The sequence below is a fragment of the Amphiprion ocellaris genome, chromosome 14 (assembly GCF_022539595.1).
Source record: "Amphiprion ocellaris isolate individual 3 ecotype Okinawa chromosome 14, ASM2253959v1, whole genome shotgun sequence".
NCBI lineage: Eukaryota > Metazoa > Chordata > Actinopteri > Pomacentridae > Amphiprion > Amphiprion ocellaris.
Genome location: NC_072779.1, coordinates 845,648 through 867,044, shown reverse-complemented (window position 1 = coordinate 867,044; position 21,397 = coordinate 845,648). Strand labels below are relative to the sequence as shown.

General features: G+C 35.1%; 1 protein-coding gene and 1 long non-coding RNA gene across 2 annotated transcripts in view; one reads left to right on the top strand and one right to left on the bottom strand.

Moving 5' to 3' along the window:
- The first annotated feature begins 2,651 nt into the window (after positions 1-2,651).
- Positions 2,652-21,397, top strand: part of LOC118469212 (uncharacterized) — a 42,793-nt gene continuing 24,047 nt past the window's right edge. The window contains exons 1-4 of the long non-coding RNA XR_008604011.1: positions 2,652-2,886; positions 12,921-13,330; positions 14,586-14,828; positions 15,395-15,665. This is a non-coding gene — a long non-coding RNA (uncharacterized LOC118469212). The remainder of the gene's footprint in view (positions 2,887-12,920; positions 13,331-14,585; positions 14,829-15,394; positions 15,666-21,397) is intronic.
- htr3a (5-hydroxytryptamine (serotonin) receptor 3A) lies at positions 13,039-20,981 on the bottom strand. The gene is made up of 9 exons (XM_023294816.3): positions 20,730-20,981; positions 19,305-19,468; positions 18,269-18,313; positions 17,878-17,987; positions 17,616-17,785; positions 16,408-16,568; positions 15,436-15,646; positions 14,575-14,811; positions 13,039-13,352 (listed from the first exon to the last, which is right to left on the bottom strand). Exons 1-9 carry the CDS (start codon positions 20,800-20,802, stop codon positions 13,039-13,041), a joined length of 1,485 nt encoding a protein of 494 aa, XP_023150584.1. The 5' UTR covers positions 20,803-20,981.

The window sequence follows — 21,397 nt, the reverse complement described above, 5'->3', positions numbered from 1 at the left end:
ATAATAATTTCCTAGCTCTAGAACTAGTTGATGAGCGGAGTGGATGAATACATTGTCACATGGTGCTATCAGACAGCTTTGTTTCCATTCTCTGGTTGTACTCCACCTTGGATTGTGCTACATTCACTAACTTTTTGTCCTTCATTATGGCTCCCAGCATAAGTCAGACTCTTCTGATGCTTGGAAGAAAAGGAAAGCATCTCCATGGAAGTGAAATTAGATAGAATAAAACGCTGGGAACAGGAAGAAACACCGACCAACATGGATCAAGTTGTAAAAACCAGGTCAACATATTGTAGCGACCCTCTGTGATGAATGAGTGAGACTTTATCTGCTTCTCTGCTGGTTTATTGAACCTTCACACAGGCTACTGTGGACCGTAGCCAACGCCAGGATAACTAGAAAAACCCCATGACTTAGCTCCAGAATTAGCCACCGTTCTCAGCTCTCTCCACTGCTGACTCTCAGCCAATCAGAGGTGAGCTAACTAAACATGGTACGTTCACTGACATTAGGTAAATCTGGAACTGAACAATAAACATTGAAACCTCAACATCAACAACAATATCAGTCCGTTACAATATTCTGTTATCTTCTAGTAAAATGATTCGTACATGTATGAAAGTCGTTGGTATTCATGACTTTATGAAGAACTGATTGATGTCGTGATGCACGGAATGACTTGGTTTACGTTTTTGGAGTTCCAACTTACGGCGAAAATCAACTTACGTAGCTCAGTAGGAACGAAACTCTGACGTAAGTCGAGGACCCTCTTTACTTAAGTTTCTATACGCGAGGTAAAAACACCACAGGCTGAAAGTTTGGAAGCAAGATCAAATTTTTACAGAAAAATATTCATTGGAGTTTCATTGGTTTACTTTGCAACAAAATAAACATGATTATTATATAAAGACTCACTCATTAGAATACATTTGTACCACTGTGAAGGATAAAGTACTCTTTCCGCTGTCTAAGCTAACTCCTTTCAGCTGTTAGCCAACATCATCCCAAATTATCCTGCAGGTTAGAGCAGGTTACCACCTTTGGTCCCTGCTCCCCTTTAACCTCTGCAGGCTTCAGGTTCAGACCTCATCTCTGCCAGAGATCTGCCAGGACTCTCTGCTCTGGTCAAGGTTAGATATCGTCTATTCTGATGTGACTAAGACAGATGAGTTGTCTCCATATCAGTCTGTAGTCTAAATCTGACCTTCTCCCAACTACAATATACAGGAAGTCCTCAACTCAGATCACTGTGAGTCGGAACTTGGATGAAAATGTAAACCAAGCCGTTTTACTGATATATATGGAATCACTTTAGATATTTTAAGGATTTTTTGGAAGATTTTTATTCATTTTTTGAAAATATTTACAAGAATTTTCTTCCCAAATTTGGGGGATATTTTTAAAATAAATCTTTGAAGGAAAAGTTTGAAGGAATTATTGGAATTTTCTTCCTGAAGGTTTTGCAAATTTTCTGAAATTTGTGGAATTTTTTTGCTGAATTTTATTTTATTTTTTTTACAGACAAGGCGCCTGTAAATGAAGACAACAGGAGGGTTAAAAAAAATATTCTTCATTTTTAGACACACTGTACAGCAACTGTACATGAAGCTAAAATGCACAAATAAATTAAAGCATAAAAAGTGAGAATATTCCACTCATAAAGTTCCTAAATTCTGTAACATGCTCCTAAGAGGTTGATCCCCTTTGATGGTTATCACTTCAACATGTCCTCCTGCAACATTCGGGACATTTTTTTTAACATTTCCAGCTTCTTTCCTGCAGGTTTTCCAGCGTCTGTTAGTTCTGAGCAGCTGAGGTTTCAAAATCCGCACGAGTCAGAGTCAGTCGCTCGAAGCCTCTCTGCTAAGTAGTATGTGATGAAGTACATTAATGGAGTTTGGTAAAACAACGTCTGAAGTCAAATTGAAACGTTGCTTGTTAGAGCTGCAGCTCAGCCTGAGTGTTTTAAATGAGGTGGGAGAGACTAGTCACTGCTGGGCTGTTTTAAAGGTATTTTCAGTGCTCTGTGCGGCACAAACTGAATTTATTTGACTTGCACGTGCTCCCTCACTGTTTGAAATCATATTATTAGAATATTATTGTTACAGGTTGCATACAGGCGGCCTCAACGTGTTGATGAAGGTTAATGACACTTAATGGAACACTGAAACTACATTACTGACAAATCTGTCTCTTAAAGTACATGCGACAGTGGGGAAACAATACAGCTGAGGTTTACAGAGCATTTTTGTTTTTAATTTCCCTACTTTTCTTTTGTTGTTACCATTATAATGAAAAGAGACAATTCTTAAATTAAGTTCCATTCCGATGTGACAACACCTCCAATACATGATAAACAAACCGATTTATTTGCATATTAAATCACCTGCAGAGAAATGATATTTTATTTCATTTTACTCTGTTTTAATGAGCACACAAGCCCTTCACAATAAGACTTCCTGCACATGATTTCATAGAAGTACTTCTTTAGATATTTGCACAACTTGTGTTTTATTTTTTTAAATGTACTACAATCCACACACAATCTTAGGAGAACTGATGGATTTACAGGTTTGTATGTTTCTTTTTCGACTCTACTAGGATACGTTTGCCTGCTTTATTGTTCCCGTACGTTCCTCTTGCTCCTGTCTCTTTTAGTAACACTTCCTGTAGAGCTGAGGTCCGCTCTGATTGGTCAGCGGGGAAAGTCAGGTGAGTTTGGTTCTGCTGTGGTGAGAGAACAATGGTGGACTGTGAGGAAGCTGCTCATCCTGTGTCTGAGGTTAAACCAGCCAGCAGGCAGAAGTTACGTCAAAGTGTTCCAGGATGCCGTCGATAAGTAACGGAAGAAAAACCTGGATTCAAAGGAGGTGATTCTGGCAGGTAAGAAGCAGTTTTCTGTGGTGAAAGTTTGCAGATCTTTAAAAAGCACGTCAAGTTATCCAGAAAGTCTATAAATTACACTGATTGCACCCCTTATGTGTGAATAAAATCATATAAATTACAACAGGAGCTGCATCTCTATATGTATGATACGTCCACTGAGGGGAAATTTAGTTTTTCCATGAAGTTACATGTTCTCTGGTGCAGTTGGGTCTATATATAATTGCGGGACTTTTGAACATTTTTGCTGTTTTCAGGCCTAAAATCAACATTTCTTTTATTATAACCAAACACCACATGGCATTTTAGAGAAAGATTCTTCTAAATATTATATATACAATGGAGTAAAAGTGAAATGTAAAGTTATTTCTAAAGATATTGTAGTAAACCTGTTGACTACTTTATATTAAATAACTCAGAAAGCCTTGGAGTCTGGCCAGTCTTTTCTTCAGGAGGAAATGACATCATGTGGAGCAGGTCATTTTTTTTTTTTTTACTTTTACTAAAAATGTATGCAGACACATGCCATGGACTTCAGAAGTCCCTCAGTTATAGATGGACAATTTTCAAGTCATTTTGGACAATTTTCTTATCAATTTCAACAAGTTTTATGTCAGCTTGGATCTTTTGTTGTCATTTCGGATCATGTTTTGTGTTTTTGGGATAATTTTCAAGTCATTTAGGACAGATTTCATGTCATTCTGGACTAATTTTCCGTAATTCTGGATCATTTTCAAGTCATTCTGGACGGGTCAATATATAATTGCAGGACTTTTTGTATCATAGTTGACATTTTAATGATATCCAGTCATTTTTTTATGAATAAATGATTGTTTCCATAATAAAGAACTATGGAATTTGTAAAGGCATGATCATAATGAACATAATAAACTTTTTTTTGAAACTTTTAACAAAATATGTATGCAAGATATATCCCATGGACTTCAGAAGTCCCTCAGTTATACATTGACCCAGTTTCAGTGTGAAAAATGTTCCTTTGCATGATATTTATCTGATGCTACCACCTTAATGCTTCACACAGACTGTGCAGTGGATGCATTCTTTATTTTTTGGCAACGTGATGCAGGTAAACATTAATTTTTAAAATATTTTTCAAGTAATGTTTTAAAATTGGTTTAATTTTGCAGCCATTATACCTAAAACCTGCTGAATTCTGCATGCATACATTCACAAAACATCTTCATTACACACAAAAAGCAGAATACCAGCTCTTTAAAAGCTCCTGCATATCAAATTATTTAGCTATTATCTCCATGACATGGGGATAAAAATGACTTTTCTTGTGTTTAAACCGGAAACAAAAACCTTACGTGTCACTTTTAAAGGCTAGTTTGGCTCTACTTTTTGCAGATTCTATTATGTTTTCTGTAAAACTGCCCCCATGCATTCATCTGAATTATGATTTCTAAATGCCTCCATTCATGCTCAGCAGCCGGCTGTATGTTTCAACAGTTGAAGCTCATTCAGCTTCCTGGTTCTGCTCTCACCACCCGGCTATTTGCCACCATTTCTCCCTGATAATGTGCTGGCGGTAACTAATGCAGCGCTTCAGGCCCCGCTGCCTTTTGTTGGCTCTGGAGGTCATAAATGCTGTCGTTAGATATGCAGGGCGTGATTATGGCTGCTCTGATTGTCATTAGAGAGGAAGCGAGGTGAAATGTGCACGTTTCCAAGCGGTTTCTAGGAGTTTCTCTGCAGCAGGTGGTTGTTCATGTTTGTTCCTGCTTTTCATCCTTTTTTTTTTTCCCTGTCTTTTCTCAATCTCACATCCAAGCAGCAAATGTTCTGACAAACAGTAGGTACTGAATTCCGTCTGGTCTTGTTCCTATGAGTCGGTAAATAAAAGCCCAAAAGCAAAGCTAAAGACACAGTTTGACATTTGGAGGGATGTGCTTCTCCTCTGAGGAGATCAATCTGTAAGTCAGCGCTGTAAAAACAAAACAACATAAAAACCGGTGGAATATTGTAACTCTCCAAATTTGTAAAAGAAAAGAGAAAATAATGACAAATATCTGTAAAACGATATGACTTCTTCAGCAGATTTAAACACAGTAAAACTGTCACACACACTGTAAAACAACAATTTTCTATGTGTAAAAATACAGATTGTTGATGTGGACATTATGTACAAATTTGACCTGTTTAGTTTCCTTTTTTAGTCAATTAACTATTTTTTGCACTGATTTTACTAGATATTATTAAATAAAAAGTCTAATTTCACAGTGAAATATTATAAAAAGAACAATTACCATTTAAAAACATACAGATTTTGATGTGGACATTATTTACAATTTTGGCCTGTCTAGTTTTAGATTAATAGTTGTGTTTTTGTTTATTTTTTTTGCATTGATTTCACTTGATATTATTTGTAATTATTATATAATCTGTAAAAAATAACAATTTTTAAAAATATATTTACAGTTTTTTTATCCTAATGTACAAATTGTTTCTTTCAAATAAGTCAAATATATGTAAAAACAAAATGTAAAACAACAGGATTTGTCACTTTTTTTTTTTTTTTTTAAATCTTTTTAAGTAATTTTATGGTGAAATGTTTTTTAAAAAAGAACAATTACTGTTTAGAAACATGTAGATTTTTGATGTGGACATTATCTACAATTTAGCCGATGTAGTTGGCATTAATAGTTTTGGGGTTTTTTTTACACTGATTGTACGAGTGTTTTCTGTAATTATCATCAAATCTGTAAAAAAAATTTGGCTTTTTTGTTTTGGTTTTTTTTGTGTCTTTTTTGTCTTTTTTAACAGTTAGCGTGTAGAATTTTTTTCTTTGACTTTACTAGTAAAATCTGTAAAATGGTAGTTTAAAAATGACATTTTTCCTCTGTTTCTCAAATAAATATGCAAAACAACAATGGTTTTGCTCATTTAAACACAGTAAACATTCTGTTACTTCATCATCAAATGCTGTAAAAGAACTAATTACCATTTATAAACATACACATTTTTAATATTGGATATTATTTACAATTTTGGGATAACCCTAACCCTTTTTGACTTTAACAAAACTGCAATTGTTGTTTGAAAATCACAGTTATAAAATGTGTTTTCACAGTGTAACATTGATTTATTTAATGAATCTGATTCTGGTTTTTCTGGTTTAGTATAAAGACAGAAATCAAGGGTGAAAAATAGAAGAAATACATTATTAGTCAACATTTTGCATTTTACATGTCAAATAGTTTTTGTTTTTGAAAATTCCTCCTCTAAAAACTTCATCACAGGACAGGAGGCCGTGTTGAATGAAGTGAACTCCAGACATCTGGTGCTGACATGTTGTCTGGTGTTAAAATTCCCTGAAGATGATTCTAACTGATTATCATGACCTGACCTTTTCACTATTACCATAATTGGGCCAAAATGTCCACAGATTCCCCAGAGGATGAACCTTTTCCAAACACAAAGGCATCATTTACCAAGTTTATTGTAGGAATTTCACTGAGAAACTTCACTACTCTTATTTTTTTTTTGGCTCAATTCTTAAGATCTTAAGACCAACACAAAATAAAACTGCCTTAATTTACGGCCACCAAAAAAATTGTTTCCTTGTCTGAAAAAAATCCCAAAAGTCTGTAAAAAAATTCCCCAAATTTCTGAAAATTTGCAAAGCCTTCAGGAAGAAAATTCAAATAATTCCTTAAATTTTTCCCTTAAAAGTTTTTTTTTCTTTTTTTTTAAAACTAATTTGGCAAGAAAATTCTTGTAAATATTGTCAAAAAATGAGTAAAATTCTTCCTAAAAAATCCTAAAAATATCTAAAGTGATTCCATATATATCAGTAAAAGTTCTTATATTTTCTTTAAGAACATTCACATAAAAATCAACCAAAATCCAGTGAAATTCGCTGGATTTTGGTTGATTTTTATGTGAATGTTCTTAAGAAACATTTTTAACATTTCTTTTTTTCCACCAAAAAATGTTAAAAGATTTCCCAAAAATGTTGAAAATGTGGACATCAGAAGTTTCACTGTGAAAATAGATTTTTTTTTTTCCACATTTTCAAACTTTAAAACGGGTCAATTTTGACCCACAGGACGACACGAGGGTTAAGAAGTTTATTGTAGGAATTTCACTGCGAAACTTCACTACTCTTATTTTTTGGCTCAATTCTAAAGACAACCACAAAATAAAACTGCCTTTAATGGTGTTTAAGCTCTGATAAGTCTGTATTACCACACCACGTGTCATATACCCGATATGTTTTGGAAATACTTTGCAACAAAACCATGCAAAATGCCTCAGAAATGATTCATTTCAACTCTGTGTGGTCGTTCCACTTTCGTCCCTAATAAAGCGAGACAAGACGAGCCTGCCAGTGAGTCCAGTGAATCAAAATCACATCCAGAGTGTCTGCATTACGTCCCAATAAGGCCCCTAGATTTGCTCATTTCCTCTCTCCGGCTGGCGGGATCAGATCTGGACTTCAGCGTGTCGGAAGCTAATGAGGCAGCTCTCCTCTTTCCCTGCTCACTTATGCAGAACGCTGTGAAGAATCGCAGCCCAAACTTCGCAGCTCTGTGGTTATTTTCTTGGACTTTTTTCAGGTTTTGGCAGAAAACAAAAACAGGAAATGAGAGAGATGTTGGGGAGAAGGGCTCATTGTGTGGTTTCTGTTGGACTCAGAGGGACTTTGATCTTATTTTGGGGGGATGAGGAAGGAAAGGGCTGGAGGACGGTTTGTTAGGATGGTAATATGAACAGTGAGGGGCCTTTGTGTCGAGGCTTCAGAGCTGATCTTTGACCCACATATCTCCAGAGAGGATCCATCAGGTCGCCAGCCTTCACCACTGCGTCGTTCTCTTTAATGAAGCTTTAATTCCAGTCGTTGTTTATTCAATCAGAGCAGAACCAGAGCACTCAGACCAGAAATCAGAGCGATGGAGGTGCATAAAAAGTCAAAAAGGCATCAAAAAAACATGTGAATGAATGTCTAGTCTGACTTGACAGTAAAGTTAGGATCCCTGAGGTGGATTTGCCTCCAGTTGAGTCTCTATGATGTTTTCTTTTGTCTTATTTCGTGATTCCCTCATCCCCAAACTTCAGACAAATGTTCTTTCTAGTGAGGGATTTAAGTTGTCCTAAAAGGGGCTTGAACTCAGACGTCATTGAAGATGTCGCTCTTTTAGACCTTTGGCTGATGCTCACCCAGAATGTGACATTTCCTACGCTATAAAAATTTATTTATTTCTGTATTTTCAAAGAATTTTTAACTGTAGTTTGCTGTTATTTTACAGATTATTCCTGTTTTGTTAAATTACAGATAACATCACAAACAGTATTAAAACAACAACAGAAATAAAACTTGGTCAGAAAATGGTCATAAAAGTGTCACCAACGTGTCTCAGTTTGAACATCTATGACCACAAGATCAGTCCAAGTCTAATTATTACCAGAGAACATCAGTACAGAAGAACCAGAGCAGATGTGACTAAATAAATACCCAACAGATCATCTGTTTCTATTGTTAGTCAGTCTGTTGATTATTTTCTCAGTTTATCGATTGGCTGCTTGGTAAAATGCCAGTAAACGGCTAAAGAAATGTCAGTTAGTGCTTTCAAAAACCCAGCATGACATCATCAACTGTCTTGTTTTATCCAGAACCAGAAGATTTTCAGTTTGCTGTTATAGAAGAGGAAAGAAACCAAAAAATATTCACATTTAACAAGCTGGAAGAAGCAAATTTGAAATTAATCAAACCAAAAAAAGTTTGTCAATTATCAAGATAGTTGATGAATAATTTATTTGTAGACAACTAATCGATTTGAGATGAATAATTTAAAGCAGAAACAGTGAATGCAAGGCCGGAACCATTGGTTGATTTTATAATTAATCGATCGTTTGTTCCATTAAAATAGAGGATAATGGTGAAAACTGTCCATCATAAAATCATCCAGAGAGCAAGATGACTTTTTCAGATCGCTGGTTTGTCCACTCAGCTTTCTCATAGTTATTTACATTTTCTAGTCATTTGTCAGTTAGTTTCAGTTAGAAATCCATCAGTTGTTTGGTGTTTAAAAGTCATCAGTCGATCAGAGACGTCTCCCGATGTCTTCTGTCGTCCACGACCCAAAGATATTTAATATAATGTCACAGAGGAGGAAAAAAAGCAGAAAATACTCACATTTAAGAAGGTGCAGTCATCGAAAATCACTCAAACTGATGTTTTAATTTAATACTTGAATTGCTGCAGCTCATGATTGAACAAAGAATGTCAAGAATATTCCTGCTAAAATGAGGCTTTATGTGGCTCCACTTGAAGAAATTTTCAGTCAAATTGGAAAGCAGATTTTGCGTTTTACAAAGACAGACATAAAAGAGACATAATGACTGATGGATCCAGATGAAAGCAGCTGCAGATGTTCTGCAAACAGATCAATAATCAGGTTTTCTTTTAGGTTTCTACTGTTTCCAGAGGCTCCTAAGGTCATTTTCTTCTGGATCCAGGTCCGGCCTTTACAATAAAAGCTCGTTATAATGACAGAAAACATACTGAAGGTCATGAATTTACTTGTTTAGACAGACCTAAACTTGGAAAAACCATGAAATATTGATAATTTCAGGTGTGACAGCAGACATTTAGAGCTGCTCTTCTCTTAATCTTAACAGCTGTTTGTCTCGGAGGCGTTGACGGCGTCATTCATCTCGTTTGTGCTTTCGTCCTGCTGCAATATTAACGCCTAAATTGGATTGATAAGTTATGCTGACTGATTTAATTAACCTTTAAACCAGCACTGTCCAAGTGGTAGCACAAGAAACACGCTAAACACGATCAGTGATCATACATGTAAACGATCAATGACCATACGTGTAAACGATCAGTCATCATACATGTAAACGATCAGTGACCATACGTGTAAACGATCAGTGATCATACATGTAAACGATCAGTCATCATACATGTAAACGATCAGTGATCATACATGTAAACGATCAGTGATCATACATGTAAACGATAAGTCATCATACATGTAAACGATCAGTGATCATACATGTAAACGATCAGTCATCATACATGTAAACGATCAGTCATCATACATGTAAACGATCAGTGATCATACATGTAAACGATCAATGACCATACGTGTAAACGATCAGTCATCATACATGTAAACGATCAGTGATCATACATGTAAACGATCAGTCATCATACATGTAAACGATCAGTCATCATACATGTAAACGATCAGTGATCATACATGTAAACGATCAGTGATCATACATGTAAACGATCAGTCATCATACATGTAAACGATCAGTGACCATACGTGTAAACGATCAGTGATCATACATGTAAACGATCAATGACCATACGTGTAAACGATCAGTCATCATACATGTAAATGATCAATGATCGTACATGATGAGCAGACGATGAGAAACACGTCGATCTTTTTCCACCTGAGTGGCTGGAAATGATCAGGGAGAAATAAAATAAAAGAACTGATGGGAAGAATCTGTGAACGTCTGACCTTCAGAGTCTCACTGCTGTGGAGGGAAACCCATGTGGTTGTAGATGGCGCCATCTTCAGGCGGCTGGGTTGAACTGCAGGCTGTGCTTGAGCTGACAGTGAATGAGGACGTTAACCCTCCTGTTGTCTTCATTTAGGGGCGACAAAAAGTATTGTTTCCTTGTCTGAAAAAAAAATCCAAAAATTCAGCAAAAAAATTCCCCAAATTTCTGAAAATTTGGGGAATTTCTTTGCTGAATTTTTGGATTTTTTTTTCAGACAAGGAAACCATATTTTTTGGTGGCCGTAAATGAGGACAACAGGAGGGTTAAATGAAATAATGCTCGTAGAATAATAACGCTTCTCTGTTTATTTCAACATCTGCAGCATGAAATAGATTTTTGGACATTTTCTGTATAATTCAGAGGATTGTTAATGAGTTTTTGGTAGATTTTGGGCTCAGGATTATTTATGTGTTTGTTCAGGAAACATTTATTTACAAGATGACGAGTTAGAATTTCAGCTGCTGGAGTGAGAAATGTAAATACTGGATTAAAAAAAAATATGAAATAAATAGAATATAGAATGAACAAGTACGGAAACCATATCAGCCAACCAGCTGTAATTAATACTAAATGAAAACTCTGGAGTCAGAGTTTTATCAGAGTATTTTCTTTATTATTAATAATAATTCTTGATAGCAATTTGTATAATAAAATTAATTCTTACAGTTACTAACATTACAGAAATAAATGCCCAAATAAAATTTCATAATAATAACACGTTACATTAATGTGCTTGTACATTTAATTTTCTCATTTAAAACATAAACATAAAAAACAAGGTGATTATTGTAAACATTCTATTTATTTAATTAATTAATGTGGATGTTTTTTAACTGGTTATAATTGAATATTTTCACATCAATTGAACATATTATTTGTGTAATTACATATCTTGTTGGCTCAGCAAGACAGTTAATGAAAATCCATTCAATTAAATCCAAAAGCTGAAAATTCGACATGTGCTATTACATGAAGTGCTAAATTTTCAGGATTACCATGAATTCTATGAAATTATGCTAATAAAAACTAAACAAAGAAGCAAAAAAATAAACATCACGTGTCCCTTTCACAATCTGTTCCACAATTTAACTGCTTGTCCATTTAAAATGAGGTTACATGCAATATTTAATGTACAGTAGAATGGAAAACAGTTAATATTTCATTAAATAAATTACTGATTTATTTGTCCATGTACAGTTATTACATACAAATATTTAAAGAGATGTTTTTACATTAGTAGTAAACAGCAAAAATTAAATATTTCCTTTGAAATACGGCAATTTTCCATGAGTAAAATGCAGCTTCTAGTTTTAATTTTACATAATGTGTTTTTTAATGTTTAATAAAAGTGTAAAAACAATTAAATCATCTATAAATATGGTTGAATAATATTGTAAAAATGTTAGGATTCAAGATTAATACTGCAGAGGAGGAAGAGAAAATTCATTACCTCTTAGATATAATTCATATTAAGCAAATAAACATACATGTAGCAAGGCTTTAAAAATAATAAACATTAATATTCTGGAAGCTCAGTGGCCAAAAACTACTAGAAGATAAATGAAACCACCATCTCAAGATCTCAAGTAATTTTCCATAATTAAAATACAGTTTTTCAGCTTTAATTTTACGTAATGTGCCTTTCTTTTTACCTTTTAATGTTTATTGAAAGGATAAAAACAATGAAATGACCTCTAAATATGGTTGAAATATGTTAGAATACACTTAAATGGACTGAACACTGCAAAAGGGACCATTATTCGTTGTTTTTACCACATAATTTCATGAACAAAAGCAACTTACTGTTGTAAAAGCAGGAGTTTGGATTCAAATTGCAAGAATCCACTGTAGATTTTAGAATCAAATCAAGTGTCATTTGAGTAATTTTCCATAATTAAAATACAGATTTTTAGCTTTAATTTTACATAATGTGCCTTTTTTGGCCTTTTAATGTTTAATGAAAGGATGAAAATAATGAAACTGCCTCTAAATATGGTCTTTACTGCACATTTTCAGGTTTGTCACATGTGTTTATGCACTTTAAGCTAAGGTTTGAATAATCAGATCAAGTTTTTAAACTAGATTTGAGTTTTATTGTGTATCTTCCAGGTGATTTTCATTGAGTAAAATACAGATTTTTAGCTTTAATTTTACATAATGTGCCTTTTTTGGCCTTTTAATGTTTAATGAAAGGATAAAAACAATGAAATTACCTTTAAATATGGTCTTTACTGCACATTTCCAGGTTTGTCACACACATTTATGTACTTTTTGCTAAGGTTTGAATAATGTGATCAAGTTTTTAAACTCGATTTGAGTTTTATTGTGTATCTTCCCGGTACTGCCATCCTTTCTAATCCTTCATGTTGCTGCATTTAAAGTGTTGCATCCCTAAAAAGCATCAGCTGACTTTAATTTCACTGAATTTGGAAGCTAATTAATCAAATGTGGTCTCTGAACCTGTGAATCTGCTAATCTACAGGAAGCGTTTACTGTGGAGGTGCCTCCCTGTGAGCTCCACGGCGCTGCTAGCCACTAACTCTGGGCTGTTTCTAGCTTCACCTGCTGTGTTTGAGTCCACAGCCGTCCAGAGGCGGAGCTCAGGCCACCTGCCAGATGGACCACAGCGTGCCCAGCGTGATGCTGTAGGCCACCATGGCCACCAGGTAGACCCTGAAGAGCAGCACGTCCAGCACGTAGCCCACCTGGAGCCACTCCTTGGCCACCTCCCGACACCGGTCCCTCTTCTCCAGGAAGTGGCGTATGGCTGTCACCTCCTGCAGGATGTTGTCCATGACGGGCGGGCCGGGGTCCCTGGAGGGGGGCCGGTGGAGGCCGAGCAGCCCGGCCTCCCGGTGGTCCTGCTGGCTGAGCCGCCGGCCCAGTTCACAGGTGTGGTGGAGCGAGCACTGGGCTGCACAACGGGATGACAAATGGGTTTCTGTGGTTTCTCAGTGGAGAAAGTCTTAGTTTGGTGGGAAATATTTGGGAATTTTTGCAAATATGCAAAGACAGATGATTAGAATTCCATTAATTTGAACTCTGTGAATCCAGGATGTGATTAGCTTAGTATAAAACTGCACCTGGTTAAAAATACCAGCTTCATCCAAAAACAAGATATTTTGGCAAAATACTGCTGACTGTCATCATTATTAATACTGCAGAGCTCAAAGCGGTACTGCTGCTAAAAAACTATGAAATTTCCTATTAATATGGTTGAATAATGCTGTAATAATGTTAATGATCATGCAGAAAAGGAAGACAGCATTAATAAATAATAATACATTTAAATATCTTTTATATTAAGTATATTTCCAGTGTCCAACAAAACTTTATGACAAATATACAATGCTGTAAAAAAAAAAAAAAAAAAAAAAAAAAGAACAAAATTATAATATTCTGGCAGCTGGGTCACCAAAAACTGAACTTAAAAACATTTTTTAAAATAACAATGTCATAGAAATAATTGTAAAAACAATAAAATTACTGATAAATATACCTCTTAAAAATATACATGTAACAATGCTTAAAACAAACAATATTTTGGCAGCTTAGTGGCTAAAAACTACCATAAGGTCAATGAAAACAAAGAGTTAAAGTAATTTCCCATTAAAATGCATTTTTTGAGCTTTATTTTTACATAATGTGCCCTTTTTTGGGCTTTTTAGTGTTTAATGAAAGTTTAAAAACAATGAAATTACTTCTAAATATGGTTGAAATATGTTAGAATGCAAATCATTGGACTGAATACTGCAAAAAGAACCATTATTAGTTGTTTTTAACACATAATTTTATGGAGAAAAGCATCTTACTGTAGTAAAACAAGTGATTTGGTTTCAAATGGCAAGAATCTATTCTTAATTTTAGATCATTTCAACTGTCATATGAGTTTTTACTCATAACTTTACATTTAAATCTTGTATATTTGTCAGATCTTTAAAGTACCTCCACCTGTAAAATCAATGAATTTTCCACCATTAAGCTAATAATTAAGCTTATAAACACAATAATAAAGTGTTATATTATTAGTTTTTACTCATAACTCCACATTAAATCATATTTATATTCATAAATCTGCTACAGTGAGACTAAACCCCCTCTCAGAGACTGTTTTACTGCTCTAACCTGAACCTTACCGGTCCCATAGCTGGAGTCCTTGTAGGGCTCGAGGTCAGAGGCCTGAGACGACAGCCGGGAACACAGCCGGTGCTTCTTGTGGATGCAGAAGAGGACCGGAGCTCGTTCCAGGACCAGGTACCTGACCCAGTGGGGGACGGGGGGCTGCAGGTCCTGCTTGTGGACCAGACGTACGATCAGCACCGTTTCTGTCAGGCTGATCACCAGGAGGGCCATGCACACCACAAAGTACACACCTGTAGGAGACAGACAGGTGAGATGGAGTGAACCGTTAACGTGCAGCTGACACCCAGTGGATGCTGCTTTCACCCTCATTCATCTGGAGACGAGAGTTCAGCAGCTTTACTTGATCTCCACGTTAACTTAAAGACAAATAAAAACAGTTTGCAAAATGTTTTAACCCTGTCAGACCCAAATGTGGAAAAAAAAATTATCTAAAGTAAAACTATGTATATGTACATATGTATATATGTATGTATCTATATGTGTGTGTGTGTGTGTATATATATATAATATGATGCACATACATATATATATATATATATATATATATATATATATATATATATATATATATATATATATACATATGTCATTTTAGCTGATTTATTATATATACATACATACAAATAAACCAAATATAGATAGAAAAAAATTTGCCAAAAATAAATTAATAAAACAAAAAATGAATAACTCTATATACATATACAGACACCCAAATATTGAAAAAATAATTATATATTATATAAATATATATATATGTATTTAAATAATGGAAAACAATAATAAAAACATCAAGCTGATGTTGTATTTGTGCAGCAGTGGCTTTTCCGGGGTTCTGCTGCTCCTGAGCTGATCACCTATCAGAGGAGTTCCTATGGCGGTGGCAGGCAGGGTGTCCGATACGATGATGAGGAAGACGGAGTATCCGAGCAGCAGAGTGATCTTAAAAGAAACCCTCTCTCCGCTGTCTGGAGGCAGGTAGAAGCCCATCACGTCCATCACCATCAGGAAGATGCTGGGCAGCAGCAGGTTCACCGTGTAGAACAACGGCCGCCGCCGGATCACCACCTGGGAGACGGAGTTTAAGGTAGTAAAACTCACGCAGGTGTGCTTAATTCAGCCCGTTTCTGTCCTGAGACTGTTGATAATTAGCTCGTTTAGTCTTGTAGGTTTAATCAAAGCAGTAGAAACAGCAGATCATCACTCCAGATGTGCTCAAAGTGAAACGTTGCTGTTTAAAGGCATCATATTTCACATTTTCAATGACAGAAAAACACTGAAAGTCCATACAGACCAAGAATAAAAAGATAAAAATGAAAAGAAGAAGAACTTTTTACCAATAAAACACAATAAGTGTAACAACACCAGTGTTTCCTGTACATTCATTTAGGAGCGGCACCAAAAAAATATTGTTTCCTTGTCTGGAAAAAAATCCAAAAATTCGGCAAAAAAAAATTCTCCAAATTTCTGAAAATTTGCAAAATCTTCCGTAAGAAAATTCCAATAATTCCTTAAAAGTTTCCCTTAAAAGTTTTATTTTTTAAAAATCCCCCAAATTTGGCAAGAAAATTCTTGTAAATATTTTCAAAAAATGAGTAAAAATCTTCCAAAAAATCCTAAAAATATCTAAAGTGATTACATATATATCAGTAAAACTTGTAATATTTTCTTTAAGAACATTCACCTAAACATCAACCAAAATCCAGTGAAATTCGCTTTGACCCGCAGGATGACAGGAGGATTAAAGATATTTTTACATGCATCTACATACATGCTGTCTACATGCACTCATTTGCGACGTGCACGTCCTCATAGATCCATGCACTCACGTGGAACTTCATCTCGGCGTAGTAGTCGTCGTCGTCCACGCTGAAGATCTTGTAGTTGGACAGGATGTGGAGCAGCTCCCACTCGCCCTGGTTCATGAAGACGCTCTTGTCCTCCCTCAGCTCTTCAGGGCTTCTCATCAGGGTGATGTTGATGTCATCGACTGCAAATGGAACGGAGCGCTGAGAGCAGCATGAACCGGCCATGGCAACCGCTCGGCCTTCACCTGAGTCTCAGCAGGAGAGCCGATGGAAGCACCGAACACAGCAAGCCTCAGGATCGATCAGATTCAGGGCTTTTCTGTCCGTTTGCTGCACTCTGAATGCACTTAATTGATTCATTTTTAGTGCAAAATGCAGCTTAAGACCATGTTTATCCACCTGCAGGCTTTTTATTTAGTCTCATGACAATTAATGTTCAAAAATCTGAAAGCCTGAGTAGCTGCAAAATAAGGATTTTTTTTTAAATTTTTGAGAAACAAATTTGCTTAATATTTATCTTTTATTGAGGATTAATTTAAAGCAGACAACCTGTGTTTATCTGACATTCTCAGGATTACACATCATAAGATGCATTAACCCTTATGTCGTCCCGCAGGTCAAATTGACCCGTTTTAAAGTTTGAAAATGTGGGAAAAAAATATTTTCACAGTGAAATTTCTGATGTCCACATTTTCAACAGTTTTGGGAAATCTTTGAACATTTTTTGGTGGAAAAAAAGAAATGTTAAAAATGTTTCTTAAGAACATTCACAGAAAAATCAACCAAAATCCAGCAAATTTCACTGGATTTTGGTTGATTTTTTTTTTTTTGAATGTTCTTAAAGAAAATATTAGAAGTTTTACTGATATATATGGAGTCACTTTAGATACTTTTAGGATTTTTTGGAAGATTTTTACTCATTTTTTGAGAATATTTACAAGAATTTTCTTGCCAAATTTGGGGGATAGTTTTTTTAAATAAAACTTTTAAGGGAAACTTTTAAGGAATTACTGAAATTTTCTTCCGGAAGGTTTGGGGAATTTTTTTGCTGAATTTTTGGATTTTTTTCAGACAAGGAAACAATATTTTTTGGTGCCGATAAATGAAGACAGCAGGAGGGTTAAGTGAATTTATCTTAAATCAAGTGGGATGAGACATTTTGACTAATAATAAGACAAATAGACTTGGTAGGATTTAGAGTTCTTGCTGTGCAGAAGTGAACATCTTACTGGTGTGGAGCCAGCTCTGGAAGGTCAGGCTGCATTTCTGGACGTCGAAGGGGAAGTTGTAGATGTTCAGCGTGCAGGCCGTGACCACCTGGATGGGTTTGTAGTTCCGAACAAGTCCGTCGTGAGTCACGTAGACATACGGGATGTCTGGAGACTTCCCCACGTCCACGCTGCAGAACACAGACAGAAACGACAACAAGAGTTCATTTCAGTTGGACAGGAAGCGCAGAAATCAGAGAATTTACACGATTAAAGTTCTTACAACTCATTGATGAGGATGTCGGGAACCCAAACGTTGGCTGTGGGAATCGAAACCTGTTTGACTTCATCAAAGTCTTCTGGATTCCACACCAGAAACTCATCCGTCCACGACTAAATAATCACACACAGGAGGATATAAACGAGTCAGACAGCATAGAAATAATCTAAAATAGATGCTTTGGAAAGGTAGTGGGTCAGAAAATGCAAGGATTTTAAAGAGAAGCAAAATATTCAACCAAAAGAAAGTGATGATGTCAAAATGCTGATGATTTATGACACTGAAAAATGCATAAAATATTAAATATGAAGTAACTATAATGCACAAATAAGACAAATATCCATATTTGAGCTTGTAAAGCAACAGTACATATTAAGATTTTTAGTTTTCCTACCTGTCTGTACCACACGTATGTGGTCAAAACCTGGTTCTTCTCATCCTTGAATGCAATAAAAGAAGAAATCATAATTATTTGAGGAAGTATCTTCATATTTATTATATGAACAAAGATAATATTAAAGCAAATGAGGACAGTCTCTTTGAAATTAGCTCATTTAATGTTCTTGTTAATCCTCCTGTTTTCCTCATTTATGGGCACCAAAAAATATTGTTTCCTTGTCTGAAAAAAATCCAAAAATTCAGCAAAAAAATTCCCCAAATTTCTGAAAATTTGCAAAATCTTCAGGAAGAAAATTCCAATAATTCCTTAAAATTTTCCCTTAAAAGTTTTATTTTAAAAAAAATCCTCCAATTTTGGCAAGAAAATTCTTGTAAATATTTTTCAAAAAATGGGTAAAAATCTTCCAAAAAATCCCAAAATATCTAAAGTGATTCCATATATATCAGTAAAACTTTTAATATTTTCTTGAAGAACATTCACATAAAAATCAACCAAAATCCAGCAAAATTTGCTGGATTTTGGATGATTTTTTTTGTAAATGTTCTTAAGAAATATTTTTAACATTTCTTTTTTTCCACCAAAAAATGTACAAAGATTTCCCAAAAATGTTGAAAATGTGGACATCAGAAGTTTCACTGTGAAAATAGATTTTTTTCCACATTTTCAAACTTTAAAATGGGTCAGTTTTGACCCACAGGACGACACGAGGGTTAATGTTAATGCAATAGTATAGAGTTAGTTTAACAGAACAGAAGAGATAACTTCATTTCTGAATGTACACAAAAAATATCTGAGCTTAGCAGTTTTAAATGTCTGAAATCATCCAGGTGTGTCCAGATAGAGGTGGGGAGCTGAAATCCTCAACTGAAGGTGAAGAAAAATGACATCATTAAAAATGCCTCGGCTTTCATTTAGTTTTTAATCAGCTGATGCAGAAATTTGGGTTAAGATTCCACAAAATACCAACTCAACCCATCAAAATAGTGTTTTCATGTTTGAATATTTCTGTGGTATTCCTGTCAGAACTGACCACGTTGAGGATGGAGTAAACCATGAGGTCGATGGCCACGATGGTGGACGTCCTCCAGTCCTTCACTGGCCTCACTCCTTTCTTATAACCGGCGCTCAGGAACTCCGACAGACGCACTAAGGTGGCGTTTGCAAACCTCCCAGTGCTGCTGCCCAGTTTCTTCACTGGAAAAAACATTCATCTTTAGCTTAATAATAACAGAAATAAAACAAACTGAATTTATCTCTGGAATAAGCAGATGTTTTTAGAGTTAATTAGGATTTATCAAACATATTTAAATGTATTTATTAATGACAAGCTTTAGAGCTCACATCAATTTAAAAAATTATCTTAATTAAAATAACAGCTTCCTTGTATTGATCAGATCTCACTAATTAATAAATCTATTTAAAACAAAATGGATCTTAAATGTGAACAGCGGTTAAAGTAAACAGACAGACAATTAACTTAAAAACTATTTCTAAATAAAATGTTCTCAGGATTATTTTTTAAAATGAATTTCATTCCAAAAATCCTAAAGAAGCATTAATTTAATTTAAATGCTACGTGCAGTAATGCTATAATATACTGAATAAAATCTTAAATTCCCATAAAACATCTTTATTTTGAGGCTCAATATCATTTTTTTCCCCCAAAACAACAATGATAATAGTTCAGCATTTTACTACTAGATGCACACAATATTTTTATGCATTTTCTTTGTGTATTTTCACTCTCATAATAATGCCTGATTGATTATTTGAGGCGTTTCTGAATCAGTTTAGGTGGAAAAAATAGGTTTTCATAAACAAACAGGTGTGTTTACTGCAGTATGAATGCAGTTAATTGATTCATTTTAGTGCTAAAATGCAACTTATGGTCATTTTTATCCACTTAAATAATTAATATTTATTCTTAGAATGAAAATAAAATGTAGATTGTTATGCAGCAAATGTGACTTTTAATTTCAGAAGTTTTAGTGCCATGTAGGTTTTAACGTACGATGAATTTGATTTGCTAGTAGGAATACTAACATATAGACGTAAAAAAAGAAAGTCCTGCAAATCAGTAGAGAGTCTTTAGAGATAAATCATAAAAAATAAACAGAAATATTTCCATTTCCAAACAAACCTTTCCAGAACTATATGACTTAAATCCTTATGAGAATCCCAAAATCTTATTTTAATCACAAAGTAAGTCACTCAGCAAAATATCACCAGATCTAATATCTAAATAAGTTTCCCAAATGTACAAAGTTAAATCATTCTAATATTTTACAAAGACAAAATTTTAGAAAAGAGATTTTTAGCTGTAAATTTTCAGTTGTTCCTGCAGATATTTGTAAATCAAAGTGAATGAACTTTGTGCTGCTATAAGCTGCAGTTAATCCTTAAATATTAGATATTAGAATGCATATCCTGGAGCATAAATCAGAGGTAGTTGTACCTGTGCAGGCGCTGGATGCTCCCTGAAGCAGCAGTAGAACCAGAGCCGTCCAGGCTGCTGCTGAGGGTCTCATGGTGTCGGTTCACGTCTGTTTCCTCCTGCTGCTCTGACCGACGGCCTCAGGACTCCTGACAGCCGCCTCCTCCATCTCCAGCCTCTAAACGCATCGCCTCGTCCACCTCCAGCATCAGAACCTCGTTAGTGTCGCTCTGCTCAGGAGGGAGGAACCGTCTGACGCCACTCCTGCAGCAACTCTGAGACCAGACAAACCAAACCAAACCAAACCAAACCAAACCAAACCAGAGCTGTGACTGGAGGACGGCTTTTATACAGCCAACATGTTAGACACCAAAAAGTCTCAGCATTTAAAGTCCTAAAAGCTTGACTTTAACTGTAACGTAGAAGTTTTGAATTTTCAGGGACATTTTTCTCACTTTTATCTACTGGAATCAGTTGAAATCATCTATCAAATTTAAAAAAGAGGCTCTGAAATCTGGTTATGAGGAATTTTTTGCTCAGTATGACTGAATTTGGGCTTGTTTATTCAGAGATTGTGCGTTGTCTTTATTAAATTAAACTAAATATTCATGCAAAGAAAGTAATGCAGAGTTTTGTCCACGTATAGAAGTAGCTGTCAGACACACTTAGATTTGCTTTAGTTTGAACAA